Source organism: Polyodon spathula, chromosome 6 (genome assembly GCF_017654505.1).
Source record: "Polyodon spathula isolate WHYD16114869_AA chromosome 6, ASM1765450v1, whole genome shotgun sequence".
NCBI classification, from domain to species: domain Eukaryota; kingdom Metazoa; phylum Chordata; class Actinopteri; order Acipenseriformes; family Polyodontidae; genus Polyodon; species Polyodon spathula.
The window spans coordinates 7,655,768-7,675,997 of record NC_054539.1 but is presented as its reverse complement, the minus strand read 5'-3'; the positions used below and the strand labels follow the sequence as shown (position 1 = coordinate 7,675,997).

At 39.6% G+C, this 20,230-nt stretch overlaps 1 protein-coding gene across 10 annotated transcripts in view; it reads right to left on the bottom strand.

Moving 5' to 3' along the window:
• The window catches only part of LOC121316754 (latent-transforming growth factor beta-binding protein 1-like), a 130,564-nt gene that overhangs the window by 61,181 nt on the left and 49,153 nt on the right, over positions 1-20,230 (bottom strand). For 8 of the 10 annotated variants that reach the window (XM_041251898.1, XM_041251901.1, XM_041251899.1 and 5 more), the window contains 6 exons: positions 19,558-19,660; positions 15,041-15,118; positions 7,573-7,695; positions 4,508-4,675; positions 2,315-2,539; positions 299-321 (listed from right to left, as the gene is read on the bottom strand). In XM_041251898.1, the coding sequence (XP_041107832.1) occupies positions 299-321; positions 2,315-2,539; positions 4,508-4,675; positions 7,573-7,695; positions 15,041-15,118; positions 19,558-19,660 (720 nt within the window). The remainder of the gene's footprint in view (positions 1-298; positions 322-2,314; positions 2,540-4,507; positions 4,676-7,572; positions 7,696-15,040; positions 15,119-19,557; positions 19,661-20,230) is intronic. The other 2 variants (XM_041251900.1, XM_041251902.1) reach the window with 2 other exon arrangements.

Here is a 20,230-nt window from a genome sequence, read left to right as displayed (position 1 = left end):
CCTGACCAGAAGGCACTTACAGTATTTATACAGACGCCAGAAACAGCACTCATGCGCTTTTTTGTTTATATATTTTTCAGTTGCCATGCATAGACAAGCTACATAAAATGTAGTCTTCTCAATGTGAAAATAGAATGGACTTCTTCATGCAGCTAATGCTTCACTAAATGCTAGTTCTTGCAATTGCACTACCTGTTTTCCACGCCATGGGCAGATTTATCGATTCGCTGCTTTGACATGCAAAAGGTTACGTGCACCTCAGCTGGTTTTGAAAAACTTTGAAACGACTTGAACCTACCTGTTCAGGTGCTGCTGTTGCTACTGCAATAAAAAAAGAAAAGAAAGAAAAAAAAACTATGATGGAAACGCCCAGCTATACAGAGAGCAGAACAGAGTACAAGCAACGTGTATCATACAGTACAGTAGAAAGGTACTCTGTTAGAAAGCAATCCGTGTACTAGAAACGATCGAAAGGAAATCCTAACATTTGAGTTCCCAGGTATGTTTGTTAACTATAGTACGTTTTTAGGGTTACCAGATGCCCCTTGGAAAATCAGGATCCTCACATCTTTAAGAGCAACTTGGCAAAAGTCTGAAATATTAGTTATTATGACTGTATTCTTTTTCTTGTTTGGAATCACTTTGTATATAATTTTCTATTTTTTCATCACATCCTGGTGACTTTTTAAAATTCATAGAGCTACAAATAGAAGTTCTGTGAGCTTGCATGCTGAAAGCTTCTGGTCAACAATATGGCACAGCACACGAGTCGGAAAATGGAAAAATGAACCTCAACAGGGTGGCCTGTCATTACAATTCTCTTCAGCAACTCATTATCGCAATTCCCAGAAAAAGGAAAAAAAAAGTGTTGCTGATATAGCATTTATAGTTACGTCATCTCAATTCACAATTCCTTAACAGGGCAGTGCTGCTGACAAGAGGCAGAACTGCAAATGACTGAGTGAGAGTTTAAGCACAGATGCTACAGCCTAGCATCCTACTCCTGGATCATCAGCCTACAATGACTGTGCAGAATGTCCTTCTATCCTGCAGAGCTAGAGTGAAATACAGACACTTTTTTTAAAATAAATTTGGAATCGCCAAATGTATTTTACCCCATTTTCTCCACAATTTGAAATGGCCAATTTTAAGCCTGGCTCACCGCTGCACCCCGCACTGACTCGGGAGAGATGAAGACGAACATATGCATCCTCCAAAACTTGTGCCATCAGCCGTCTGCTTCTTTTCACTCTGGGCGGTGCTCAGCCAATTGTGCACCACCCCCTGGGAACTCCGGTCCACAGCCGGCAGTGGAATAGCCTTGACTGAAACAGGTGACCTTCAGGCTATAGGGTGCATCCTGCACTATTCAGAGTGCCTTTACCAGATACGCCACACAGGAGCCCCAACACCAGCATTCTAACCGCTAGTTTAACACCCCTGCTTGACCAGCATGGGCCTTTTATTTAAATAAATATATGCATGGCTGGTTTCACAAAACTTGGATGAACCAGCAAACTTCTTATCACTGGCAAACCCGCCTGAACTACTCGGTCACAGTGAGTAAGTCAGTGATTCAAATCTAATTATTTATGAACAAACACATCTGCTATTGAAGACATGAAGTGAGCATCCATCCAGGATACACTCAATGCATTCAGTACAGGCGATATTGTAAAACATGAGTCATATTCATGTTCAGGTAATGTTAGTAGTAGGGTTAAGAATGCATTACTGAATTACTATTTGAATTTGACAGTAAAGCAGCTGCGTGTTCAAATGTAATTGCATTTCAATTGAAGACACTTTATCACAGTGTTTTGGCATTCTTTGAATTCTTCCTGTTTATATATTTGCATGACCAGACGCTAATGAAACGTCAACATTGACCATGATGTAAATGTGCTAATGTACTCTGGGGCCCATTAAATGAAACCTTGATGGAAATACTGAAGAAAACTGAAGTTAATAAACTGAAGTTAATTCTCAACGTGAAAGAGAAGTGCACCACATCATTGAACAGGGGTGCGTTGAATCACAAATTTAATTAAATATCATTTAATAACCTATAAATGTCTATCAATGGGTCATGCCCCCAAAAAAAATAATTCAATTGAATTGGGAGAAAGAGCATATGCATGTTCTTGAATATTTCCCTGGGAGCAGTGCTAATTCATGTTAATACACCATAAGGACGAGCTAATGGTTCTGAAGGGGAACAGGGACTGTACAGTACAGTCTACTGTTGTCAGCTCTGCATTAAGGAGCAGAGTGTTCCGCTGGGTGGGCAGGGGCTGGCTTTAGGTTCCCTCACCTTCCCCCACTGCAGTGGTCTCGGGGTGGTGTCTCTCGGAGGCGGTCAGGGCCTCCACTGGCTCCTGAACTGCGGGGATGGGTACAGGGGGAGCCACAGGCTCGGAGGGGCTGATCCCGGTCTTGCTGCCGCTGTCAGGTTGATTTTTAATGCCAGGGATGACCTTTTTGTAGGGGCCAGTAACTGTGTAACCCATTCCGCCTGGGCAGATTTCCTTGAAGGCAGCTACATAGTAAAAACAAAAAGATTGCTAAGAACTTGCAGGCATTTTTTTTCTTTTTTTCTTTTTTTTTTTAAAGCACCAATTGTATTCTTTATCCAGGCCAGTGGTAGTCTAATGAGCTTAGCAAAGTATTTCATGTTTAGTACTCTGCTACAGTATATAAAATATACAGGATGGCATATTGAGATGTGGTTTTAATATCTCCAAGTACGATAGTATAACTGGATTAAGTAAAATTACAGTACTGTTATAGCCATTCTGGTGCGATACACATGTTATTTAATACTGAAATTGCTATCGCTATTGCAGCTCTATACACTAACTTAGATTTAAATCAGACCGTGTCATGATTATTAAGCAACTTTACTGTTATTTGTGCAAAAATCAACAACTGGAGGAGATAAAGAATACGTTAAAATACATTAACAGCATTGGCATATCAATTTAAAAAGGTCAGTTATCTACCACATTCCTTTCTACAATTTGTGGGACAATCTTTCAACATATATTAATATAAAGCATGCAAATGAGCCGTACATTAAGAGGGGCAATACAGTAAGAGCTTGAGGGCTGGAAAAGGCATAATGGGATGAAGCTAGTCAAAAAAGATACAGTCACTGGTTTCTGGTTGCTGTACAAAAGGAGGTTAGTTTGTTAAAACTGTGGTCGTCCAACCACAATGCATTATAAAAATGTTTTCCGCATTAGGTAGTTTCTCTTACATAATTAAATCATAAATAGATTCAGACTAGGACTACATTTTATTGAGGCACAGCTTTACAATTTTAATTATGGTGCCGCTCCTAAAGCAGAAACCATGTTTTTTTTTTTTTTCCCCATCCCTGTTACTGGCATGAGATTCATTTCGTGGAGGAAAAAAAGAAATGGTTTGGCTGCTTAAAAATCTGTTAAATTACAAAGATGTAAAAACAATAATGGAAAATGGGTGCTTGATGCAGCAATACAGATGTGATGGGTAACAGAATACAGAACGCAGCTTCTCTGCCTCAATTCAAGCGCGCTGCTCTCATTCAGTGAATGAGAAGCACTACCAGTACAAACACACACATTAAGCAAGTCACAAAGCAGAAGACAAAATAATGATCTGGGTCATCGTAACACTGCCCACAAGAGAGCAGATTTCAGGCACCGCCTGTACGAACTCCCGCACAACCGAGGCTCCTTTGTGTAATCCTACCTCCCAGGCCTGTTTGGTCCAGAAAGAACTTCAAGTTGCTGAGTCCATTCTCTGCTCAGGTACATAATGCATTCCGCCTTAATCCATGTACATATATGCCAGATCCACTCTTGTCAAAGCCCTTATTCTGGTTGTCGCCTCCCAGACCCCTCTGTCCCAAAGACATTTCTGAAGTGCTGTATTTATCAAATACTGCGTGTACAGTAATAACCAACTTTGACCAAAATGCAGTTTATGGTCCTGCGGGTGTTAGCAAGAGAGGATGCAGTAGATCAAGGCATATAAACTACATCTCTGCACACATGTGCATTGTTCTGTAGTCAGGTGTTGTTCCACCACTATTCTTTAAAATGTGTTCTCCTGCAGTTGAGAAGCAAAGGAACCCAGTAGTGTTCTTAGCAATGGTGTTAACAAAATACACCAGCATGGCAGACGTAACCCCAGGATACCTTTGGCTATCTATAAAGGACGTCTGATTGTAATTCTGAATTCTAATCTGAAGTTGACAGCTCTGTAACACTTTCAGCAGGACAGCAGGACTCACAGGCTAATCATTTTTTTGTTGTCTCACTGAATGTCAGTATAAATAAAGCTATTAGTAGCTACAAACTAGCAGAAAGACCTTGCATGCAGCAAAGGAAAGGGAGATGTATGGGTTGGATGAGAGTGGAACATAGAGATGTGTGTGTCTTATTTGTCTGCTCTGTTTTTTGGGTTTTTTTTTTCAGTGGTGGTTGTTGTTTAGTTTTGTTTTGTTTTGGGTGGCCCTTACCTGTTCCAAGTATGGGACATTTCTCACAGTGTGGGCCCCAGGCCTTGCCAACACTGCAACAGCAGAGCTGCTTGCTGAGCTGGGCAGAGACTGGGTGCATGCACTGCTTTCCAGCACTGAAAAATCGGAAACAGAAGCCTTTCTCTTCTGGGATCATAGGGTTATCGGCTGCAGCGAAAAGGGAAGGGAGTTTGCTAAATTGTTACATATCAAAAAAAATAATAATAATAACGAGAGAAAAATAAAAAAACACACTGCAGAGTTTCCATCACCAGCATAAACAAGGATACAATGTACCAGGGAAAGCCTGGCTCTTCCATTCCATTCTATTCCAGCCCTTTGTTCCAACCAGTTCCACAGTTATTTAATGGAAACTGCTGAAGATCAATTAAATAGTTAAGGACCTGGTTGGAACAAAGTCCTGCCATGGATTAAAATGGAAGAGTCGTGATTGCCTACCCCTGCAATATACCTACAACTAAAACACATAAAAGCATAACAAAATGACAGGGTAAGCCAGCAGAGGTGCACATGGCACAACAGTGTGTTCCTCAATCACAGGACTTGAATCAGGGTGATATCTGGGAGCAATGTGACTCACTAATAAGAGTGATTAACCTTGCAAACAATGTTACGTGCAAGCAGGTGAACAGAGTGCCATTGTTTTCCATGCACTAGCAGTGAATCAGAAGGACAGGCAGCTTTTGAGAGCCGGGGGCAAGCAGGTCTACAGGGTGTCAGAGTAACAGGCAGAGGAGGGACCTAATTAGCAGAACTCCAAAAGGCAGTATTAATATCTTCAATATTACAATAATCCCAATTCGAATGAATGTATCTACAGTATCATGGCTTCCATTGATCTGTTTCTTAATTGGTCAACATAAACATTTTTTTCCAGGTCTTTAGCCATTGATGACTACAAGATACCCAGAAAACCTGCAGGATTGTGGCTCTCCAGGACCAGGGTTGGCCACCCCTGTGATAAAGGATGCAGGATTGGTCCCCTTTTTGACCGAACCGAACTTGAAGTCACATAATACAATATGAACCAAATACTTTAAGAAGAAGAGATTCTACAAAGGTTTTTTGTTGCTCTTGAGATTTTCGCAAAGGATTTAGTTACTTTAAGGGTACAGCAGTGCCTTTATGCAGCTGCTTTTGTAGGAATTCACACTTAATATACACATGGTTTTAATAACACAAGGGGAATGCTTTGAGCAGCAGATGTTTTGATTTCCAAAATAACTGTTTTGGTCATTGAAGATTGATGCCTCTTTAATCAGTTTTTGTATGTTCATATAGTCATGGGCCAAAATATGAACACTTTTTTTCCTCTGACGGTTTTGCCTCCCTAACCCATGCCAGAGTCAATGCGGTGCTCCTCAGCAAAGAACAGCCAGGACGCAATAGAGAAATAACAATCCCCTTAATGAAGTGTTTGCTGTTTAATTATGGTTTCATTCCTTTTTTTTGGGTGTGCTAATAATGATCTGGAGTACAGTCAAGAGCTTTGCATGTAATAGCCCATGAGTATAACACTGTTTATACACTCTAATAGATCATTGAGGACAGTTTTAAATCCTATTATCTTATCACAGGATAGCATGAACAATTGTATATTTTTTAGAGTGGTTAAAAAAACAAACAAACAAACAAAAACAGTATTTCTGATAACCCTATCCTGTACTGTCACAATGGACAGCTTGTATGGCAGTAAATAAACTGTATCTCCCCTTCTGAATAAATCCCAGCACAAACTAGGGCAGTCACTGAGGAGCCATATACACGCTACACTGTAGCTTCTTCAATGCTTCTGGGTTGGATTTAAAGAGATACAGAACGTTCGAATGTCTGCATTATCACTTATATGCATTTATTATTGGTCACTACAGTAATTGGACATTTAAAAGCGGGGAAAGAGTCAAACAGGGAAGGTTTGATCATTCGTTATTGTCATGCACATTCATATCTATCAGGACAGATGCAGCTACCTCTTCTCCCAGGTTACCCCTTTCAGAACCGTGCATGGCTAGCTTTAAGGAGCATGTATATAAAAAGACAAACACCAGCCATCAGTTGAAAGATCAGTCTTTTGAATCAGTTTCTGGAACCCATGCATGGCAGGCAGAAGATATAGTTTTCATAAAGCATTAACTAACATCACTTAATGATGCATCAAATGCTGTACAGTAGGTACATGTTCTATTGTAAACCTCTACATGTCTGCACCAAAAGCCTATTAACCTCTGGTATGTTCATTATTGGATTCCAGATACAGGGGTATTCAATTCTTCTAAATTGTTCAATTTACAATTTTCATAACATGTGTGGATCAACTGAGTAAATCCCACTGTATATCCACTATTAAGCTGTTGAAAATGACATGAATATTGTAGATATTTATATAGATACTTGATTCTCTTGCCAATCATGCATATTTGCTCAATAGGCGGAGCTACAGCGGTCTCATTTTAAGTTGAAGAAATCCTGGTTTGCTTAAACTAAAACCTAGCTGTACCACTGCCAGTCCTATCCATGGACACAATGGGACTGATTAACTCTTTCTAGAACATGAGAGGTAATTTTGTGTGCATGGCTGATCTGTGGATATGACGCTATGGGGGTAAAGAAGAATGGAGGTCTAATCAATCGAGCTCACAAATTGAACAAGTTGAGAGGTCGAAGCTTAAACCTTGATGGACTGCAGTCACATAAACACCAAGCAATTAGTTTACATTTGGACAAAGTGTCTGTCTCTGCTCAAAGAGGCCCAGGGCATAATGGAAATGGATTGGCAGGTCTTTGTTGAGAAGCTGATATAGTATGTGTGCTCCATCGTGCCTTCAATTAAATTAATAATAAATGCATACATATCAAACATACATACATACATACATACATACAAACATACTTGTGATAAGGCTTGTATACAGTATACAGACGCTTGTCATTATCAAACAAGACAGGGTGTTAATATGCTTACAACAATTCTCTGTGCATAAAAAAATATGGAAAATACAGCGTTATAAAAAGAAACATCTAATCTCTCAGTTTCAATTACTTACGAACGCAGGTGGAGAATGTAGGATCCGGCACGTATCCTGCTTTGCAGGTACACCTGTAGCTGCCAATCGTGTTCAAGCAATTCCCGTTAGGACACACCCCTTGTAGCTGACACTCATTGATATCTGTGAACAAACATGAGAGACTTGTTTAGACCACAGTCAGGCCTTTAGTCTGTGGGGACAGTTATAATAATGTCAAACAGACCTTGATACCACTACCTCTAAGTACAGCAGGTACACCTGAGAGCATGCATTAATCTGTGCACCATGCAACACATCCTCCAGTGCATGCAAGACTACCAGTGTTCTACGCAGTTTCTCTCACTGACTTATTTCTTACACCTACTAGTGTTGCGGGGGGGTGCAGGTTAATGGTTTCACTGTGGGGTACCACCTGTACTTAGGGAACAGATACATTTAACAGAGCTACAGGGGCCACAGTGGTGCTTTAAACTTTATTAACCCTGCAGACAACTGCAGAGCTGACTTTTTGGGCACCAATATTAAGATCAGCAGCTATCTGCATCAAGCAAAAAAGAGGCATTTGTTATTTTTTATCTCACAAATCAACACAGATGAACAATATGAGCATAATGAGTCTCACGGGGAGTGACAGAACTCTTTCTAAAGCTTATCAAAGTCAGCCCAAGGGAAGTGTGGGAATCTACTTAAAATGCCTTCCCTTCCTGCTGGAGATACAGCTGATGCTAACTCTGCAATGCTCAGTTCCCCCAATCATTGCCTTAATATCAAAACAGCCATAACTCGATTGAGAGAGTTCTGCTAAAGGATAGCTTAATTAAAACTTTCCCATTCAGAGATAAGGGGATCATTCTGACGCAGGTCCCCAATGGGGCTCTTTCCCTCTGTCTGCAAACAAGCCGCTCAAACGCTTCCCGTGTGGAAATGGGATTGATCTCCGCAACTGAGCTGCATCCAATTTAGGGCAAGGTCTTTCGAGGGATGACTCTCTGGAACATACTGCCCTTATTGTGATCATTAAATGAATATTTCAGTACCAACTTTAGGGTCTATAAAGCTACCCAGACATTAAGCAAAAATAATATCATCAGAGATAATGCAGTGCTTATTTGTTGAATAGGAAACATTGATTCCAAAACAAATGCCTATTGCTAATGCCTATAAGGATTTATGCAAAGATGACGTGTGCATACAGGAGTCATGCAATATGATTGTTGGCAGTAACGACAGTTATTTCAAAATGTACGCTTCTGTTTATTTCTTTCTGTGTATACTGCATTTGTTATCATTAACTGGTACAAATAATGGAAATTGGTTGTAAAGGCCCCTTAACTACAAATACACAGATGGTATCAGCCACTGTTACACTATACGTTATATATGTGTACACAGAGAATGCTTTAGCATTGTAGGTCCCAAACTATTTAAAAGTTTACTAGTGATGATCAAAAAAAAAAATTCAGTTGCAGTTTGATTTAAAAACCTTAATTGCAATTGAATAATTTTCACAGATGGCCCGCATTTAATAAAATGAAGCGGATCTTGTATTGAAGTATTAGGTTCCAGTAATGCTGCATAACTGTAAAACTATCCTCCACTGGAAGAGGGAAGAGGGGTTCAACAGTCAGACTTTGGTATGATCTTTATTAGTCTCAATAACTCCAAGTGCATTATCTGTTCAGCTCTAACTTGCTGCCTTTGTAAAATGTTGGCTGCCCTCTAACAAATGGATTCTGTAAAACCTCATTCTGCAGCTTAATTCCCCCCCCCCCACCTCGCTTCGAGCCCCCCCAACGTTGGCTGAGGCATCAATATTTAATTTCATTTGAAATTCAGTGAAAAAATGTTGCCATCTGTTTCCATTTCTGTCTTGTTTTTCTTCTCCTGGAGTGTTATGGCGCGCAGTGCACAGCGTTACAACTCTCCCACTGTAATGGCAGCTGTCGGGACACACAGGGACCCCAGAGTGTGCCACTGGAGGACTGGAGAAAAGCCAATAGCAGGGGCTATCAGGTGAAACTATTTTAAAATGAAGAGGTTGGTGAGTAAAGAATTTCCCTGTATTTAGCGCCATCCATCATTCCTTCAATTCTGACCAGTTTCCCAGTCCCTGCCGATGAAAAACATCCCCACAGCATGATGCTGCCACCACCATGCTTCACTGTGGGGATGGTGTTCTCGGGGTGATGAGAGGTGTTGGGTTTGCGCCAGACATAGCGTTTTCCTTGATGGCCAAAAAGCTTGATTTTAGTCTCATCTGACCAGAGTACCTTCTTCCATATGTTTGGGGAGTCTCCCACATGCCTTTTGGCAAACACCAAACGTTTGCTTATTTTTTTCTTTAAGCAATGGCTTTTTTCTGGCCACTCTTCCGTAAAGCCCAGCTCTGTAGAGTGTACAGCTTAAAGTGGTCCTATGGACAGATACTCCAATCTCTGAAGTGGAGCTTTGCAGCTCCTTCAGGGTTATCTTTGGTCTCTTTGTTGCCTCTCTGATTAATGCCCTCCTTGCCTGGTCCGTGAGTTTTGGTGGGCGGCCCTCTCTTGCCAGGTTTGTTGTGGTGCCATATTCTTTTCATTTTTTAATAATGGCTTTAATGGTGCTCTGTGGGTTGTTCAAAGTTTCGGATATTTTTCTATAACCCAACACTGATCTGTACTTCTCCACAACTTTGTCCCTGACCTGTTTGGAGAGCTCCTTGGTCTTCATGGTGCCGCTTGCTTGGTGGTGCCCATTGCTTAGTGGTGTTGCAGACTCTGGGGCCTTTCAGAACAGGTGTATATATACTGAGATCATATGACAGATCATGTGACACTTAGATTGCGCACAGGTGGACTTTATTTAACTAATTATGTGACTTCTGAAGGTAATTGGTTGCACCAGATCTTATTTAGAGGCTTAATGGCAAAGGGGGTGAATACATATGCACGCACCACTTTTCCGTTATTTATTTTTTAGAATTTCTTTAAACAAGTTATTTTTTTTATTTCACTTCACCAATTTGGACTATTTTGTGTTTGTCCATTACATGAAATCCAAATAAAAATCCATTTTAATTCCAGGTTTTAAGGCAACAAAATAGGAAAAATGCCAAGGGAGGTCAATACTTTCGCAAGCCACTGTACGTCAACTGCATCCTGACTAGCAAGGAAATGTTGCTTCTTGTACTCCATATAAATGAATTATTGTGTTTCATAAGAAGACATTAATAAAACATTGCACTATATGAGATTCATTTTCTTGTTTCCTTGTGTGATGGAACTGTTCCACATACCGTAGCACTTAGGTACAGATGTGAACATAACAAAAAAAAAAAATACTATAGTAATGTGTGGCAAGGCATCAGGCTTGTTTACTACACTGTATTTTAGCACACCTGTATCTTAGTAGTTATGTCAGTGCTGAAACAGATTGCTAAAAGAACTGTTCTTATAGCCTACCCACTGGGCTTTTTGTAGCTTTTTAAAATCCTCAAATTATTAATTAAATGTGTACAATTTGCCAACCAGTCCCCGTTCCAGTTTAATCCTATTTTTGAGAAATATATTGCTCCAGTACCCTATTTTTAAATACCAGCCTACTTCACTGTAGCAGTTCCAATATACAAACAAAAATTCTACTCAACATAAACAGCAGTTTGTTCCAAAATCATAAGGGACAATTTCAAGTGAAAAAAGCCATCTGCTTAGTGTTGGGATGATAGGGGAATGCGAAGTCCACTGACAAAAAATCTGTTGGAAAGCAATGTCCATATTTTCGCCGACTCCAGTTGAAGAAATGTCTTTAACATTCCAGTCTGCTCAGTACAAAACCCAAGCAAAGAGCAATTCCAAGTGAATGTGGAAAAAAAATAAAGTCAATAAAAAAATATTTAAAAAATGAAATTGCAAATTCAAGCTATGTCTGTTTTATAGTAACCTATGTTTACATAAAAAAGACGCTCTTTTTTTTTTTTTTTTGTCGATTCAAAATAATAAAAAACAACTTCCAACATTTCAGCGTTCCAGCCTGTGCAGTCCAAAATCTAGGTACAGAGCAATGTACAAAAAATGTTCCTTTGTTTAGAGATGCTATTTTATTAAAAAAAGATACAAACGTCAGAAAAAATGCAAGTCATTAACTCTCTTACCATGTGGACTGCATACCATACCACGCCCACTACAGCATGAACACAGAGAACGCCACTGTAGCGCTGGAGCGACCGAAGATAAAATCCACCCCAGTGTCAATCTTTCTGTTGCACCAATTAGAAAAACTACTTGCAGGCAATTGCCAAACCCCTTCCTTTTTATAATTGCTCTCACAGGAAGGCTATATTCATGCATGTATTTAACTTATTTTCATATAAGTGGCATTTTTTGTGTACTCGGGTAATAAATGAAGTGCTCGAACTCACCCCTAAACCCTACTGCTGCTGGGCCACCACCAAGGAGGGGGGGGGGTCCTTAGGGGGTCATACCCCCCCCCCAGTTCAGATCCCTGATTGAGATTTAACACCCCCATTAACAGCCCCCTTTGTAGAGTCCGTTTTCTCGTTTTCTAATCTGTGCATTTCCAGGGTGGAGTCATATTGTGGAGCAAATTGTTTTTGTTTCTTTTACTTGCGTGACCTTTTCCAGCAATGTGCCCCCCCACCCCCCCACGTAGTGCACACTCTGCCACCGGGCCTGTATCTCTGCCAGATACTATAACTTCCTCACCCTGTCACATATCCTTTACTAAATAAGTAGTTTAATTTGTGTTGTTACTTTTTTTATTCCACCATGCCGTTATGTGGGAAAAAAATCAATCCATAAGCCATACATTTTAGTCTGTTTCCATGAGGTCATTAACTGCATGGATCACTTACACGACATCACTCACTGCTCCTGGTAAAGGGGGGCTCTGTGCTATCGGGTGGCTGTGTGTTTTCAGTGTGATGTCACGTCTGCCATGCACACAATGGCAGGTCTATCCTTTGTGAAGCCCACATTGAAATGTGAGAACCCAGAGTCTGTACTTTTTCTGTGAATTGTCCATGCAGCTGATAGAAATGGGAAGGCCCAGTTTATTGATGGAATTGTGTGCAAATCAATCTTCTGTACGATTAATCAGATAGAAAGAGTCAGGCAGGCACCCACCCATCCTTCCACCCAAGTCATGTGTTTTTAGTGATCGCCACGGCGTTATCGCTTGTGGCCTTGTTTTTGTATGTATCTAATTTGGAATAATGAGAATCACTAAGTCAGCAGTGGGTCAGTGCCAAAGCATGTTCATGACGGTCAGTGATCCACGACAAGCTCTCAATAGCAGGAAAAAATGATGAATAAAATTATTCGGGAGTACAATGAATTTGCTATTGAGAACGGAAATGACTCGACAGGCCTATGAGTGAGAGCTCCCAGAAACCCCTACAGGTCAAACCAAAGCAGAAGGAAATGTGCAGTGAGAGAGATGCTCTGTAGTATCTCCTGATATGGAATAGCTTGTTTCTAACTGTATGAGCGAATGTGGTTCTTTCTGGCCATAATATCCCATCCACCCTCAATATAAAGGTTTCCAATGGTACAGTATATATGCATGTTTTAGTAGCAGCTCACCATGCCTTTATAATGCTTGTACTGTGGTTTTATCCATGCTTTAATATAAGTATTTGTGAACAACCATGCTTCACTGTGCTTTTACCTGCTTTCACTGTGCTATGCGTTTACCAATTCATGTGTAACACTGACCATCAATGTTTCACTAAAGATGCAATTTCACGTTACATGAACATTTTTCTTTTTTTAGAATTACCTGTAAAAAGGTCCTTAAAAATAACTTTAATTACAGCAAAATGCATACTGTAATCTCAGTCACACAATCTGATGTCAAACCTTTTGACTATAAGCAGTGGCTCATAGTTTAACCGTAACTGTATGCTTACTCAATGTTAATAAACAGCATTTCCTATCCACCTTCGCTTTCCTTATACTGGTGGCTATTGATGATCACCCTTTTAACAAAACCAATGATATAAAAAGGATAATTACCCATGTGATCGAGGAAAAAAAAAAGGTTTACAGCAATTATATTATGAGCTAAATGAGCCACACACAGATGACTCTTTGTTTGCTTTGAGCACATTGCAACAGGTCCATTGGCATGGCTCGGGCACATTTTAAATGAAATAATCAGGGTTCAGTTATGAATCACTCTAGTAATGTCACCTAGGCTTTGTAACACGAGCACCACATTGACCGTGAGACAATCAACAGTACACTAGGTTAACGAGTTTATACACTGGAGGGGACAATGAGCCTCTGAAACTTACATCTTCAGCCCTTGAACAACCCTCACTTCAATTAACAGGCTGTAGTCTCAGGTATGAACATCTGAAAACCATTCCCACTTTTCCCCACGTAAAAAAAAAAGTCTTTATAAAAAAAACAACTAAAAATAAAGTTAGAATACACAGCTATATATACATATATATAAAAAATAACCTTAGTGGTTAAGAAGGTTGCTCAGCACTGTGGTAGCATCGAACCAGATAACCTCCATTCTTGTGCATTCTATAAAAACTGACTGAATTGGGTCTCCCTGTGAACATGTTTAGCTTTGCATCTGAGGCCATCAAGCAAGCATTTCTCAAAGGAGAAAGCAGCAAGCAAGAGACCTGGCGACTCAGTAGTAGACTCATAGAACAAAAAGCTGGTCCTGAACCAGCAAACAAAAAGGAAAACCAGAGAACTTGCGCAGCAAGGCATGTAAGAATACATTAAAACCATGTATCTGAAGAATGGCATTCATTTCCAGTCCTTGCTTTGCCCCTTGGTAGTGTCCTAAATCTCACTCACTGTCCTAAACAGATCAGGGGTAGCTTGTGTGTCTGAAATGCACGGGCATCAATGGGTTAACCCTGGTGACACACCGCTGATTTACTATGACATTCCTGGAAGGAAACCGTCCGCCGGCCTCAAAGCATTTGTACTTGTTTTTAGCAATCATCTCCAAATTCAAGATGCGTCACAGAAATAAATCAAATGTGGCATCTGCCCTTTTTTTTTCCTCTAAGAGTCCTGTGTTTGAATCCAGCCCAAGACAGATTATTAACTAAAAGCTTTGTGATTTGATGGATTTCTAGTGAAGTGACCCTGGGGAGTCTACCAGTGGCAGCTGGGATAGAACTACACAAATGAAAAATCAAACTTCCATTCAGTGCAGTTGGCAGACTTGGGCTCTCAGTCTAAACTGCTGAAGCTCACCAGTAGAGGGTACTAGAAGCAGGTTAAGACTTAGGCCTACATACAGTGTGAAGCATATCTGCAAAGAACAATGTACATTTGGAAACAGGTTGAAGGCTTGTTTCTTAAGCAGTGCTTTCACAAGCTTTAATGTATATTGCTTTGGCGTTTTTATGTATCTGTGGCTATTCCTGTACAGTATAGTGTACACTGACATTGAGATACTGGGGGTTTTGTGTTGAGTCTTCACAGATACAAACATTTATACATGCAATTCTTACCTTGGCAATAGGTTATGTTAATCCTCTTGAATCCCTGAGGGCAGTCCATCGTTTGTCTAGATCCAGTCAATGGGATAGCTATAAGAAAAAAACAAAGACCAGCTAGTTATTCTAGTAATTCAGGTAGTTTGTTTACTCAGATAGTTATTTCTGAGCCCACTCTCCCATAGAAACTGTAACCGAAAAACACCACTACAGCTGTGTAGCAATATGGATAGGTACAAATATAATAGCATACTCTTAACTATGAACTGCACACACCACAATACTGTATACATAGTAATGAATTTGGATTGATTTTGGTCAGGGGAACATGAAAGTTCAATGAATGAATTCTTCAATGTGCTTTAAAAGACGCAGGTGTATAAAAGGCTGCAGCGAGCCTGTACGTTTTGTAGAGACTGGGGCTTAGGAAGGAGTGCCAGTTGGTGGCTGCCAAAAGTGTGACTCTATATTGGTATCATTTGTTTAAAAATCATTGGTTTTATTTGGTTAAATAAAAGCCCTCAATAGCATCGCTATTTCAATGGGTGCCTGATTCCCTGACTTTTTGCCTGATCGCTTGCACCTAGCCCTCACACCCTCTTCTCGTGTAAAAAAGCCGACTTACTTATTTATTTGTTTATTTTGTCATGGAAGCCAAAGCACGGCACAAAAGACTCGAAGGATTTAAAGTAGTGTAAAGGAGATAAACAGTACACAACTCACTGTCCGTTTTCCTGTAAATTAATTTATCTACCAGCTACAAGCTGCTCCACTGCACAATGAGCACTTCAAACTGAACCTGCACATTCCTGCGAAACTCCAAACCCCCAGCCCTCTACAGCTGAACACTAGTGAGCACTAACACTGCCTCTTTGTTGAACGGCCTTGAGTGTGGTGCAGTATTTTGGGAGGAAGATGAAAAGAATAAGGCAGCCTTTTTCTGGAAAGCAAGTGGGCACCAATGCTGAGCTCCTTTTAAGAGAACCACTAATTATGACTCCATAGTAACGGCTGCAAACTGTCCAATGTTTGCCACATCCCTCATTGTTCTACAAGGGGACTCTGTCTCAATACTGCTAATTACAAACACAGGCTCCTGCATTCACCAGGAAAGTTTACAACCCAATTAATACTTACTGAAAGGGTTCCATTGAGTGAGAGCTGGTGATAATTAATGATAATTAGTCTACTTCAAGGACAGCTTTCTTCACATCTTCAATTTAGAAACCAGAGAACTCGCGCTGCTTCTTCAGATTTATTTTAAAAGCATTGGAATTAATTAACATTGGAAACTTCAGAACTTTCAGCCACCAATCAAGAAGCTGCATTTCAGGGCGCTATCAGAAATACGAGTTGACCACGGAAAATTCTAATAGAATGTTTCACTTTAAAGAAGCAAAATTGAGTCAATCAGTTGTGATAAAGGTTTTTAAATTGTTCAACCTTTTGTTTGAACTACATGCCTGTCCACACTGTTTGTAGGACGCTGCATTTGAAATACAAGCTAGTAAAAGGGATTGATACAGTATGACATGCAAAGCTAATTGCTATTTGTGTTTGAATAAGGCAGTGTCAGACCATGGAGCCACTGTATTTTATACTTTCATTAGCTGCTGGAAGATTGCAAACATTAATAACATATTATTGCAATCCAAGTACTTTATTTATATTATCATAGAACAGTATATACATCCAATTATTTGGGTGCAGTAAAGCATCTGTTAATAACATTAGTAGGGCCAGGAATCTTCACTTCACTTAAAACACTTCACTGATTTATACAAATATTGTTTAATTGACAAATGGCCACCCCTCTTTTCCATTTTAAGGATGTTTGCAGTCATTCTGAATGGTTACAAGCTGTGTGGTTTTAATATTGAGATTGTTTTCTTTTTTCCTCGATTGCTCAGCTGTTCTGGTATTTAAGCTAATATTATTCCACAGTTCTCCAGTGCAATAGAATAGAAGACATCACGTGTTTTCAGAATTCAGTTGCTCTAATGTGAGAAAATTATACTAATAATAATAATAATAATAATAATAATAATAATAATAATAATAATAATAATAATAATTGTCCTCTATTGCTCAATCATAGAGACCTACCTACTGCATACCAGCTAAAAATCTGACAATGGAGGTCTGGCATCTAAGAGAAACAATGCAGGGGACCTAACTCATTCACAAGGGAAATCCGCTGTAGGACAAAGCCACAAACTTGAAAGTTTCTGATTAATCTGAGTAACAACTGCATTAAACAAAAACAAGACACGATTGCACAGACTAATAGTAAATCCAAGTTAATAGTGGGGAGAGCGGTTACCCCTCTCGGGGTTGCAGAAGTGGAATTGGAGATTGCATTCATTAAGCCAGCCGCACTCTGTTGAATCAGGCACTGACAGACGCCGACTGAGATTGAACCAGCAGCTGCTTCGATCCTTCCTGCTGCATCAGCTGCGAGTGAGCAGAACGTGAGGGGAAGATCTGAGTTCAACTGAAGCGCAAACTTTCAATTAAATAAGTACACTGCCTAATAAACAAGTTTGATTAAACATGACATACTCTTTGGAGGCTGCAGTACTTAATATAAGAAATACGTAAGCCGGAGCCAAACTGCCAGAGGAAAAGAATAGGCAAGATCTCACAACATTCAATACTATTTAAAAGCAAGACACTGTGTATTTGTTCCATATCAATATTGTGAACCAACATGAAGGGTGCCCAAATACAGCAGGGATGGAAATAAGACTCCTATTGCATAGCAGTTTCATGTGTGTCTTATTAAACTCATTGTAAAACCAGGAATGGATCAAACTGTTATGCAATTGGAGTCTTATCTTTCATCCCTGTACTGAGATGAAAGCAGTACAGCTTATGAACATGCACCTTTCAGGTTCACCCAAAGAGGGTAAATGAGGTAGCTATTGCTGTATTGCTGCTTGCTAGACTCTTTCCTGAAACCATGTGTTGTGATTTCTTCATCTGAGAGGAAAAAGGAACATCTAATCAACAGGCCCTGGAAGTGTGCTTATTTCCATAAAAGGGTAAAAAAAAAAAAAAAAAAGTCGTAGGAGCTCAATGGGGTTCTTGTAAAGGGAAAGTCAACGAATGCCAACTTTTAAAAAATACTGTTAAATGAGTCAGCAACTAGGCATGGAGGGGCCTTGACATTTCTAAAAGAGTCTTTTTGGCTGAGTGAGTCAGCAGACACAGGCATTTATGTAATAAGAGATTATTTTTTTTTTTTGCTCCCTTTCAGTCTCAAGCTATAAAAACTGTTTTACTTTATTTGGAAGCTCTTGAAGCTCCTGAGGTATTGTTCTACTCTAAATACAAAACTCTCCCCACGCATTCCACAGTTTATCGATGAATTGACTCTCCTGGTGCATCTCCAGGCTTACAATAACAGCCAGCTCGACAATTAATCTGTAAACAAAAAAGGTACCAGAACTTATAATTAAGGAAGAGGGGTAGCATTTCTGTTTTTAGTCCTGATGTATTGACCTTGATTTACAGTAACTTCCATATATGCTTCAAGTTCTCTTCTGCTTGTAGGTTTCATGCAGTACTGTTGGTCTTGGTATAGCAGCTGCATGCTGACCTTTGCCTAGCCATTAAACATAATCATCAGTTTTGAACAATACCACTGGCGGGCTGACTAACAAGGAGCAACAACACTGTTGATGTTGTTTTTTTGCTGTTTCGTCATATGGATTGTAAATAAACTAGTATCTACTAAACAAGTTATTTTTTTTGCATCAAAAAATATATTTTTCATACAGTTCATCGTTTGCAAACTGTATAATTCTTGCCTGTCAGACAAAAAAGTTACCGGATCCAGCAAAAATGAACACCCGTCTGTATGTAATGAGCTCTCAAACCATGTAGTGTTGGCCAGCTGCAAGAGGCAACAAAAACAATAACACAGAAAGTACTGTAAAGCCTTGCTACTGTCTATAAAGGGGGGGGGGGGGGGGGGTAACAAATGGTAAAAAGAAGCTAATTCCATTGCTCCCTGGAACCATATAATGTGCTTTTCAACACTGGTCCAGGTTTTTGTTTCAACCAGGGACTAACTAAATTTTTATTAGTCTTTTCATCTAAGGCAACACTTCCTGTACAGATTATGGTGTCTGGCAGCCTGTAGAACAGATAGCAAATAAACTTAATGGCATAGTTATATTCTAGTAATAATTGAATACACCAAAAACCTTAGCGCTTGAGCTATATGATCTGCATCACAAACAGTACTATACAGTATGATTCCTTCAATATATTATTTAATTTATTTTACAGATTTCTAAAAAATCTCTCTGTGTTACCTATTGTAGAAGTTATATGCTAAATACAAGGTGTGCTGTAAGATAACAGTATATACTGCAGTATTTTAGCTAAGGTTTTTAAAGCTTTAATAGGTCAACTGTGGAGTTCTGAAAATACTGCGAGATGTATTATTCGCTACATAAAGAGATTATTCCCATAAAAGAAGATCATTGACTTAGAAAAACCAAGATGCTAAAATGACCACTTACATGGTTTCTTGGGACAAGTGTGGCACTTGTGGAAACCCCAGGATGTGCCCACAGTTCCACAGCAATCATCTTGTTTCGACAGGCCAGGAAGAGCTTTACCACACTGCAATTGGTCAAAGTAACACTGAGGTTATCTCTCTCGCTCTGTCATTATAAAACTGTGGTAAATCATAATAAAACCAGAGAAGAGTCATTTTCAGCAAACTGCCTGCACCTAACCTTTATAAAAGTTTACCACTGTATTTTTGCATGCATTGTTTTCCCATGGTTACACTATGCATTTCCCATACGTTACCCTGGTTTGCCATGTTTATTAATGTGCTTTATCATACCTTGCTATTCTTTATAATGCTTACCTGTGCTTTATCATGCTTTCAGTTTGCTTTATTACATTTTGCTTTGCTTTTACTATGAGAACTTTTATAAGGGTAACCCCAAGCAGAAAACAAACATGCAAACAAATAAGCAAATAAAGAGAGTTCACAAAACCACATTATAAAGTAACTGCATTATTCAGTAGGCAGGCCTATATTTAAAGAACTCCAGAACATGTTTATTGGAGAAAATCCCCTGGTGACCTAATGTTACTGGTACTACTGAAGGGTTTTTTCTCGTTGTGTTGGATATTCAACTTCATTAAGAAGGGTATACAAAGTGGCTGAGTCACAGTGAT